This window comes from Centruroides vittatus, unplaced genomic scaffold, assembly GCF_030686945.1.
Source record: "Centruroides vittatus isolate TY-2023 unplaced genomic scaffold, ASM3068694v2 contig_1089, whole genome shotgun sequence".
NCBI lineage: Eukaryota > Metazoa > Arthropoda > Arachnida > Scorpiones > Buthidae > Centruroides > Centruroides vittatus.
Window position 1 is genome coordinate 318713 of NW_027120700.1, and position 12570 is coordinate 331282.

General features: G+C 30.9%; 1 protein-coding gene across 1 annotated transcript in view; it reads left to right on the plus strand.

The window, feature by feature from the left end:
* The first annotated feature begins 4412 nt into the window (after nt 1-4412).
* LOC136975465 (B-cell receptor-associated protein 31-like) overlaps nt 4413-12570 on the plus strand; it is a 36090-nt gene continuing 27932 nt past the window's right edge. The window contains exons 1-2 of the mRNA XM_067270528.1: nt 4413-4553; nt 7973-8077. Coding sequence (XP_067126629.1) covers nt 7986-8077 — 92 coding nt within the window. The 5' untranslated portion in view covers nt 4413-4553; nt 7973-7985. The remainder of the gene's footprint in view (nt 4554-7972; nt 8078-12570) is intronic.

The window sequence follows — 12570 nt, forward strand, 5'->3', positions numbered from 1 at the left end:
AAAGCTGAGATTATCAGTGATAGGGTACTAATTCCATTTAACTCTAAACTACCAATAACATTAGCAACAGATGCCAGCCCATTTGGACTCTCTGGAATATTGTCACACCAGATGCCAAATGGAACAGAACGGCCTATAGCATTTGCTTCCAGATCTCTCACATTTGCCGAACAAAACTATAGCCAACTGGATAAAGAGGCCACTGCTGTGTACTGGGCTTGTAAGAAATTTTTCGATTATATCTATGGAAGGAAATTTACTCTTATAGTCGACAATAAACCCATGATGACGATACTACATCCCGACAAGAAGCTACCTGTTTTGACAGCTACAAGAATGCTACGATACGCGCACTTCCTTTCCAACTTCGATTATACCATCAAACATAGGAAGTCGATTGAACATACAAATGCTGATTACCTGTCACGGAATCCTATACCCATAACAAGAAAAGAAGCCCAGGCAGAAGACCACGATGATACTTATCACGACACCGTTGTTAAACATATCTCAACTGCAACTATCACCGCCAAGGACATTCGAAGAGAATCATCAATTGATAAGGAACTATCACAGATCAAAAATGACATTGTCAATGGCCATATGTACGACCCAGAAATATCCACACACAACGGAATTCTGTTTAGAGGACACCGTGTAATTGTCCCAAGAAGTTTACAGCCAGCAGTCCTGCAAGAGCTACACTCTACACACGTAGGAATCGTTCGAATGAAGGCTCTAGCCCGAAATTACTGTTACTGGCGTAATATTGACTCTGATATCGAGAATATGGTTAAAAGTTGCAAAGAGTGCTGTGACATTAAGAAAAACCCAACAAAGGCCCCAATACACAAATGGGAAACGCCTACAAAAAACTGGCAACGTATACACATCGATTATGCAGGACCATTTATGAATCACTATTTCTTTATTGTTGTTGATGCCAAATCAAAGTGGCCAGAAATATTCTATACAAAGAAAGCACCAGACACATCCATCACAATTCATTTTCTACGTGAAGTCTTTGGTCGATTTGGTCTACCTGAGATTTTAGTAAGTGATAATGCAAGTATTTTTAAGTCACAAGAATTTCAAGAGTTTTGTTCGAGAAACGGAATCCGTCAAAACTTAATTGCACCAGGACACCCAGCCACAAATGGCCAGGCTGAAAGATACTGTCACACCTTAAAAACACACCTCAAATGTATGAAGTATGAAAGTGGTACTCTACATCAGAAGCTCCACGAACTACTATTCCGGTATAGAGCGACTCCCTTATCTAACGGGAAAAGTCCAGCAGAAAACTTGTTAGGACACAAAATAAGAACAAAATTAGATCTGCTCAAACCTCAGGCACAAGCTTCCCAAAGGAACGTAACCGAACAACCGAAATTCTACAAATTTTATCGTGTGGGAAATCGTGTACAATCCCGAAATTACACAACGTCCGGCCCTTGGAAATATGGTATTGTTGTTGAACGACTAGGTCGTGTACATTACTTAATTGAACTCGACGATGGATACGTAATTAAAAGGCATTACGATCAACTACGCCCATGTGAAATCAACAAACAGACAAATCCTATTCAAATAAGATTCGACGTCAACAAAAAGGAAATTGACAAGTGTAACGACATAGCTAACAGTAGAGACTCATCCCCAGCTAGTGCTAGTCCACACCCAAGCACAATTAGCTACGACGAAGGAACTGTAACGACTTTACCCAACAAAAAGGAGACAATGACGAAAACAACTTCCGAACAGCCCCTAGAGAAGGAGGAGGGAGAGTCTAGCCGAACGATGACAAACTCAAATGAATCGGAGCCTCGACGATCAACGCGAATACGAAGGCCAGTACAACGCCTAAATCTGTAAACGAACAAATTTTAAACACTTTATTAAGCGTGGGAGAATTGTTATGTATGTAAACCTCCAGAGGATAACCCACACTGAAAGTGGCTAGAAAATATAGTGTCGAAAGCGCTATATCCCTCTATTATAACCGTTTGGTCCTGCGTCGAGGTTAGTGACGTCACAGAAAAGGTGGCGCTGATGTCAATCGTAGCGCTACTTTCGCGTTGTTTACATAGCATCTTTTCATACAACAACATTGAAAGCGATTAAATTTGTGTTTTTAAAGTAAATATATTCGTAGGAAATGTTAATCAAATAATGGCTAAACAAGAACCAAACACCCGAAAATCAAAATCAGGTACGTGTTTTGTTCCATTGTGTAAAACAGGGTACCGATCCTGCAAAGAGAAAAAATCTCTTTTCTTGGCACCAAAAGACGACAATCGTCGAAAAGATTGGGAAAAATTAATCAGACGCAGTGACTTAACTTAGGAGCCCTGGCATAGGGTTTGTGAATTACACTTTGAGGAACATTTTATAATCAGAAATTGGAACAAGGGTGTTCAATTTGAAAATATTTCACCAATTTCTTCTTTGCAGCAATTGTTTTAACATATTGCTTGAGTCTGATGTTCCTAACTCTGAAAATGCACTAGCAGAATTTACAAGGAAATTTGATAAAGGTGGTCTATCATATCCCACCAAATAACTGCAGGTCTTAATGATGAAACTAGAAGATAATTATACTTTTTCATTTAGTGTAAGAGAACTGCACAAGAATTTTGTACAAGATGTTTTGAATGATTTAATTTCAATGAAACGTATCAATTTAGTTGGCTGCAGTGAAAACAGAGAAATTGTCACTAAATATATTGTAAAATTTTACTTACTTACTAGATTACATTTTCTCATAAAGGGTCTAAATAAATCTAAAGAATACAAAAATTCTACCTAAAACAGAGACGAATCACATAGCTATCATACTGCAACTGCAGAATTAGGCTAACAATAGATGATTTCATCCAAGTTTCTGACCTAATTTTAATTTCACTGACTTGTGTATTTTTAATTTATAGATTTTACTCCACTGTAATTTTTAATTCCTTTCTTTTTCTTGAAAAGGTTGAGAAATCTACATGCCTATTAATCTGTAAATTTTTTAAGAGAAATTTTTCAAGTTTTTATTCAATGTATGAGTAGTAACATGAATTTTGTACCATTTTGAGAAACAGCTGCACATTAATAAGTTTAGTTATTGTGTGTGGATACTTGGCAGTAGGCTAATAATTGTTTATTTGTTACATACTTAATTTTGTAATTTTATATTGGAACAATAAAGTAACATTCTGCCTTTATATTTTATATACTGTGTAGAATTTAATTGTAATTTTAATATTGCTTTATACTGTCACATAATACTGTATGAACAGTATACAGTATTATGTAACTGATAGAAAAGAACTTATTAGGCAAATGCTAAGCCCTCACAGTGGAACACGTTCACAAAGCCATATAAAAGTTACATTTTATTATTAAAAGTAGGATAAATTCTATATTTTTTAGTAAATATAAATAAACCTTGTTGGTAATAACAAGAGTAGAATACTCTTGTACTCTAAATAATACTTGTTTGTACAGTACTCAACAGTTGTAATGTAAAAATAGACAATTCAGTATAGGCTATTTGATTTTAAAAAAATCTTAATTAGCATTAATAAAATCTAATTCCTTTATGTATAAATGTTAATAAAATGATACTATATAATAATTGATTGCTTGTGATATGATTTATTATCGATCTAAATTCTTTTACTACTAAAAATCCAACTGTAAAACCAATATAAACATAGGATGATACAGCCAACGTAGCACAACGATTGACAGCAGCGCCTCTAGCGGCAACCTCCAATAGAGGGACAGAAAATAAGCTCGATTTCGACACTATATTTTCTAGCCACTTTAACCCACACCGAATTGCCCCTTGACCTAGTTAGGCGACCCCGCACCTCTGACCTTTGTCTTTGTCGTGCTTCTTTGTCTTCGGGCAGTCGTGCGTTAGCTGTTGTAACACTTAGACCTGGAGGCACAAACGTTACGTTGTATTACCCGCCGTTACGTTCTATTTTAATAAAGTTGTTTATATACAGTTAATCATTAATTTCGTCAATATAATGAATGGGATAAAATACATAAAATGATATACAATCTATAAAATTTAAACACAGAGATTAATGCTAAAACTTCATGAACTTCTAACGAACAATTGATTTCTGCGCATCGGCTCTGTTCGAAGCATCTTTTATACAATGATTGTATCAAAGTGTGGGATCACCAGCATTAAGGCCCGAACGATGAGCTAGAATATTCTAGATTATTCTAGCTCATTGCGCCGGGATCGACCTGAAATCAAAAATCGAAACGACCTATCCAGACACAATGGCGGTGGTCGACGATTCCGTATCCTTACATAAAATTTTTACCACACGTAATAGACAATTAATACTCGCGTCGAATCACAAACGAATATTTTAGAAATTTTTAACAAATTAATCAAACTTTTAAATAATTTGAAATTATCATAATCGTGACGTCAAGCAGACGAATTACGTTCGAGTCGATGAGACAGTGGGACAAGTGTGATCTCTTCAGTGCTCGTTAGTGATTTATAGCGTATTTTCTAGCGTATTTTCCGTTTTGTGGTAGGTATTTTACACACGTAAGCTTTATTGATAGTTTAGTTTAATATGTCGGCTTGAAATTTGTAAAAAAAATATCGATTATAAAGACGATAATGTATCTTTTTGATGATGTCATATTGTTTTGAATCATTTTTTAAAAAGTAATTCTCGAATTTTCTATTAAATAAACACACACAACCTTCAGAGAGCGATCTAAAACGCAATTTTTCCATTAATAAAACATAATTCAGGTTATTTTAAAGGAAAAATGGTTTCCAAACATTGTTTTTCCTTTAAATACACAAACTTATGTTTGTTTACCATAAAAATTATAATTTATTGAAAATATTTCCTTAATTTCTGTCTGGTGCTAATTTAAATATAATCATATTAATATCAAAGTAATGCTTATCATGTTGTTATGGATATATAAATTTTATGAGAAAATACTTTTTAATTAACTTATTTTTTAAAGACAAGTTTAATAAGGCATAAAATTTGAAATATAATAGATAAATTTATCTTTAAAGATATGATTAAGCATTACTCATCTATTATGGTGTTTAATTTAAATGTTTAACTTATCAAAAACAGAGGAATTTCGTGTGGAAATATTGATTTAAAAATGATAAGCAAGAATTTAATTATTTCAGTAATAACAACTTTTTATTGATGTCCTGTTATGCTGTGAATTCAATCTGGAAGAGAACTTTTGTTTTTGCAAATCTGATTGAAACTGAATAAAAATTTAAAAAAAAAAAAAAAGCACGAATGATGAATGCTGCTCAAAACTGATATAATTTTTGTTTTTCAATGTATTTAACTACAGAAATTACTATCTATCTCCTTCTCAGCACTATTTAAATCGATTAATTATTCAAATCAATACAGAAATTACCGTCGAATATTCGTTTTTGATTACTGTGGTGACAAAAAATTATAATCAATTAGAATTTGAGCTCTGAAATACAGTAATTTGCAGCTGCTGATCTGTCTTCAGTTGGGATACAGCAAGAGAGTGGCAATAAAAATTGCAGAAACATTCTCAAAAAAATCAAAGGTTACTGATGCTTATATTGTAAGAGGACAGGACCAACATATTTAGAGCAAATCATTTATGAAAGATTTCTGAAGTTCTTAACCTGAATTTGAACCAGAGACTTTGAGTGCCATAAATATTTTAAAGTTTTTAAATGTCTTTGGCTTTACACTCAGCCATCTTCAGGTACATTATTCTTGAAGTTGTAATGCTGAAAACATTTTAACATATTAAAAAATATATACATTTTAAATGTATTGTTAATTTACCAGTTTTATTTGAATAATAACCGTGGATCTACAGTTTAAGCCACTTACAGTCGTATTCACGAATGAGGATTAAGAGTTAGAGTTAAAAGTTAACCAATGAGCTTTCACATACTAAAAGTAAAGCAAACAGTGTTTGGCATGAATATGGCAGTCATGAAAGCATACTTAAGATCACTGCATTATGTTCCTTTATCCAAAGTAGCAAGATCACCCAGAGTGATTGTTAATGATATTTGACTTATTTGACTCTTTCCACTTTTTCATCTCGAGAGATCTGTGTAATTTATAATATTCTTGAAAACTTTAAAATTCATTATCATGCCATTTTATAGTAATTGCATATTTGTATCCATTCTTAAATTGTCAGTTTTATTGTTCTATTGAATAATCAGTAAATACAATATATTTAACAGTCATGTTATTTTTACTTTCCAGAAATACAGTAGGAGGCATAGCTGAAAAGATATGAAAAATGTTCACATCTTTCAGCTCCAAAATTTCTAAATGTTTTCTAATGGGATGTACTGTAGATCATGAAAACGTTTAAGTACATACTGCCTTAAAGTAAGGTCATGTGACTTCCAAAATCTGATTGTTAATTACTATGTGTCTTGTCTCTTTGAAATGAGGAAGCGCACACAATCTGCACTGTTTTCTCATACAGTATGTACACAATAATGCTGTTCATTATGATTCTGTAAGAAATGTTTTGATTCCATTTATCAGAAAACTGACCAATGGAAGGTTCTACCAATCTCAACAAATACCATAGTGTAGAAGAGACCCCTGTTGCCTTGTGTCCTGGGTGGTGATGTACTGTAAGATTAAAGGTAGATCTTTATAAATCATCTGTAAAATAGTTCTCCTGTAAGCGGGCTGCTCCTCTAAAAATGCTAGCGACACTGCTCATGTAAACAGACTGCTCTACTATCTCTGCTCTGTTAATGGAAGTCCAGCTAATGTAAAGCATGGGAGAAAATTGGGAACGCAGAATAGTAGATTCAATTGTATTTTAAACTGCACATTTTATCTGTAATTACTGTTTGAAGGTGGTTGTTATTTTATTTGCATGTGCATGCATGCATACATACTTGATGTCTGTTATGAATAAAGTATTTAAATATCATCATCCTACACACCGGGGTGTATAAAATATAAATCGAACTCACTTGTGCCTATTGACCGGTGTGAAATAAATAACTTCAATTCAACGAACGTTTTCTGGACGCCTTCCGTGTCCTTCTTCAGGTTAACTGCTGGATTCTATTATTTTTAAAAAACTGCGTTCCGATCTTTTAAGAACAAATTCTATTTAAATGAACTAAGAACAAAAAACTATTTAAATATTTATAGAAGTTTGATTTTTAAAGGAAATTATACCTAAAATGCAACTGGTAGCCTCCTTTTTAATGAGAGTTATTTTCTACAGGCTTAAACTAGTAATAAGAAAATATTACCTCTTACATTTTACATATTTTATTTTTTTTTTAAATTGGATTGTTAAAAATAGTACCTACTTACATAATTTACAGCATTTATCAATGTTAATTTTATGTGGTTTCCTTAAGTTTTCAGAATCCATCTAATAGTAGCTGTATTTAATATTTGAGGATTTATTATCCATATTAAACTAGTATAGTGTCTAATCAGCTGTAATTGTGGTGTTAGCAAAAGAAATGTTAAGAAAATTCTCATCACTTTTGGCATTATGATCTTCTTATAAAATATTAATTTTATTACATTTTCATATTTAAAAATTATGTAATTATTTAAAAATATTCAGAATAAAAGTTTAATTAAAACTACATAGAATAATAATAATCTTTGCATAGACATTCATAATATAACGTGCAAAATGTGAATGTTTTTTCTCCTACGTATCTTAATATTTTATCAAATGAAATTGATTATATAAGATATAGACTTTTGATAAAGTGAAAAGTCTCAGTTTTATATAATAATAGATTTGATAAAATTGAAAAATCTGAAACCTTCCAAAATCTTTTGGTATGAGAGATCTATCTGTATTTTGATGTGTGAAAATATAAGATATATAACTTTTATGTAATGTTAGCATATAAAATTTATTTTTGTTACATACTATAATCTAAAATAATACATATGAATTTTAGATATATAATCATAATGAGTATCCAGTGGACCTTGATTGCTACATTTTTGTATGTTGAAATCTCTGTTGTCATTCTTTTGCTGTTGCCATTTATAAGTCCAGCAACGTAAGTATTTTAATGCTTAACTACTAATTTATTTAAAGAATGTGAATTTTTGAAGAACATTAATTATTACCATATTTACTTGAATATAAGACAATCTTGCATATAGGACGAGGTGTGACTTTAAAGATCAAAACAAAAAAAATTAGATTTATTAATACAATTCTAATTTTATCTTGTTTAATTACAAATAAAATATAAAATGCACATAAATGCACACATTGTCCTGCAAAAATTACTGGCATTTTAAACTTAAGGAAAAATCTCATAAAATTGACAACGTAATTTGTGCATGTAAAGCTGGACAATCAGGAACATTTTTTGGCCAATTCTTAAGTTGAATTCACTCTTCGTCAATTACATTTATGAGTTTCTTCGAATTCTGATTTCCAAATAATCACCTGTTTTCACATGGAAATGAATTAAAACTTATATCGAGCTCCTGTGTAATTTTGGAATTCAATTCAAAAGCTTTGCTTTTCCTAATGCTATTCATCTTTACTCATGACAATACACAAGAACGGAAGATGAGAATCCAGTAAAAAATGCGAATACATGGTTTACAAAAATTATATAAAAATGAATAGAATCCTTTGCTTGCATGTATAGGACGACCTAGGAATTTGAAGCAGTGAAAAATGGATAAAAACCTCATATGCAAGTAAATACAGTATTTCAAAGAAATTTGTGTGAAAAATATTTTATAACAATTATTACTAAATTTATAACAATTACTGTAAATATAAAACAAAGAGAGAGAGAATAATCTTTAAGGGGCTGTCTGTAAATGAATCCACACTTGGGAGGGAGGGGTTACGACAAGTTGGACAAAATCAGAAAAGAGTTGAGCGTCATGGGATATCCATTTATTTCATTAAATTTTATACAGTTTATGCATTTATTTCATTAAATTTTATACAGTTTATGCATTTTATTATATTTATTTCAAAAAATTTCTTTTATGTTTTATTTCTACTTATGGTATCTATCATTCATAAAGTGATAAAGGTTGTAAGGGGGGGCGAGTTTTGTTAGATGTCAGAGGGGAGGGGTTACGGAAATTTAGATAAACTGGTTCAAGAGGGGAGTAAAATTTCAAGAAAAATATGGACGTAATTTATGGACAGTCCCTAAGTTATTGTAAAATAATAATTTTCTCATATTCTTAAAACTGACAGCATACATAAAAAGCATTTTTCAGAATAGTACATTCTTTAAATCCATTTTGTGATTTCAAATATTTATAATTATTTCATATAATCTTAAATTACATTTGGATTACATGTAAAATTTTGGTATGCGTAAATAATTACTAGAACTTCTTAATTTTATAATGATAATAATAAACTGTAACTTGCAAAAATGTAATGCTTTATACATTTCCTCATAATGCATGCATGAAATGTTAAGTTTTTCAGATGATCATTAATATATCAGAATGTTATAATAAAGTGAAACTAAGATTTTTTTCGGTGCTGTGTTTCCAGATTGCATTTTGTAAATACAAATTTTTTCATGTTAAGACCAATGTTCTCTTTAAGTTGCATGCATGGGTGGTAGTGCCCTGATTTCTATGAAGTTGTACAGGTGCTTTTATTTTCTGTGCACACAACTGACAGAAGACATATACATTCAAAAATTTATGATCCAAATAATTTCTATATACAAGGTGATTCAGAAGGAATCTGGACTAGTATGAGTGACTCTAAACAAAAAATGGTTACTAAGATATTGCATGTAGAATGTACTGTACATAAGGTACCATGAGGAACATAGGGTTAGTAGACTGACCATATGTACCATTTAAATAGGACAGTATAATTTTTTTGTGCTGTGTCAACTATCATGTCAGCATTACTTTAATAAAATTTTCACTTCTATTTTGTTTTTTGGAATAAAAAAAAAAGGAAGTGAAAATTTTAAAAGGGTCTAAGTTGTTCTCTTCTGATTTCTGGTTCGAGATTGTTAAGTGTCTGGTTCTCTTCTGATTTCATTCACATGAACTTTTATGTTCTTTTCCATTCTTATTCCAAAAAACTCTAGAATTCTAGATTTCAATGTTCAACAGTTGTTCAATAATGTTTTCAATCTAAAGATGAGATGTAACTAGTCTCAAAAAAATCTTAGTGTTAAAAGTATGTACTACTTAACAGTATAGCATGAGGTGAATGAAATTTAATTTTTATTCTACTTGGATTTATTCCAAAATAAAACTTACGTGCAGATAATGTACTGAATTATAAATTCAGTCAAATTGCCAAGGACAGCAACTTCTAAACAGCCCTATTTTTTCAGTATTCTGACAAGCATTTATTTTTAAACAAAATTGGATACAAAAATAATGTACAAAATAACAGCCACTCCCAACAACTTGGCCGCTACAAATTTTGTTTTTACTATTCTATTAATATTTGAGACCTGTTAGACCCTAAGTTCCAGGGGAGGTCTCACACTAGGGTTATACATTTTTGTAAAGGGAAGAAATTATTCTATTCTATGAAAATTTACAAGTATAGAGTACAGAAAATTACAAGTATAGAGTATTGTGCTCAGTGTAAATTTTCTAACAGTTTAGTTTAATTGCTGTCTGTTTTTCAATAATCCTAATCAGGCTCTATATTTGCTAAGACTAGGCCTGAATATAGATTATTTTTGAAATATATTTTTTTATTTTAATACATAAAATACATGAAGCAAAAGTAAAAATAAGCTGCTAAAATTTTGGTTACCGAACAGGTTATTTAATCAAACATTTTCGACCATGCCTTTGGTCATGATCATCTTACAGAATAAACAGAATATTGTTTTAAATTTAAAATGTACAAATTCAGATTTTGAAATTAAATAAAGTAAAATAAAATAAAAGTAAGTACATAGCTTAATAAATAAAATAACATGTAAATATGTCTTTAAAAAAGAAAGGAATGTGTGCTAACTAAATTTAAATGTAAATTAAAATTGACTGAATTTAGTTTTTATACAATTGAAAAAGTGGGAGAAATCATACTTACAGTGTAAAAATCATATTTGTTTATTATTAACAACTTATTCCCAAAGATGAGAATATATAACTGTTCTAGGAATCTGACTGGAAACAGATTTATTTTTTAAAATTAAAATACAGTGGAACCTCACTTAATGAGCATAATTTATTCCAGAATCTTACTCATAATGCGAAACACTCATTAAGCTAAACAATTTTTCCCATATAAATTAATATAAAATACGATAATGCATTCCATGCCAAAAAAAAAATACTCAAATAAATATTTTATGTATAATGTTTATTCAAAGAAAATTATACAATATACATTGTTAAGGAGCATGAATCATCATTATCTTTTCTTCTAGCACGAAATGAACCAACCTGGAATGTGAATTTGATTTGCAGAGAACAAAAAAACAAAAATTGAAATAGTATGTCTGATAAATATGCCAAACTCTTGGGCTATGTAAAGGCTATAATTAAATATTAGAAATTAATTAATTTGACTAGAGATAGGTAGTTATGCTGCCATCTCATATTAAATTTAATAATTACAAATAATTTTTAATTTAGACATATATGAAATTTAGTTTGGAATTGGTCATTGAATTTAATATGAGATGGCAGCATCACTGCTTACCTCTAGTCAAATTAATTAATTTCTAATATTTAATTATAGCCTTTACATAGCCTAAGAATTTGGCATAGTGTTTGGTGTGTTTATTATATAACAGGCTATGGTTGTTGATGTTTATATGTAATATAAATGTCTGAACACAAATTTGGAAAAATGTGTGATCACAAGCGACACTAAGATGCTAGTGGAAAGAGTGCTAACCACAGACTAATGTAGCATGCGCACAATCCGGGACTTCCCCTCTTCTCGTCACTCGCTCGTTAGGCAAGTAATTTTTTTACAATTTGTTATGCGAATTACTGGTTATGAGAGTTGCTCATTAAGCAAGGTTCCACTGTATAGTACTTCTGTTTTCTTATCTGATTGCATTGATCATGTAAGGTTGGAATCTTTGTGGCCTAGTAAAAACTAAAAATGTTCATATCTACATACATCAAGGAACACCGGGGATGTAAACAACACTTTCGGGAACCTTTTACCGGTGTTAGACGCAAAACGAAAAATTTCCGTTAATGTTTTCGAACTTGGTAGTTCTTCTTCAGACGGTTTAAAAATAACTCGTTCCATTATTTGATCTGTGTTCCTCATTTTTTACCATCTGAAGAAGAACTACCAAGTTCGAAAACGTTAACGGAAATTTTTCGTTTTGCGTCTAACACCGGTAAAAGGTTCCCGAAAGTGTTGTAAAATGTTCATTTATTCTCTTATTGACAGACCTAAATGTATAGTGTATATTATAAAAGTCTGTCTTGTTTGAATAGTTTTATCATAAACTTTGTCTTTTCTATATGGAAAGATATCTTTAATTGAAATTTAAGTAAGACTATTTACAAAAATAACATTTTCAAGTCTTTTCTTTATCCTTTTTACACT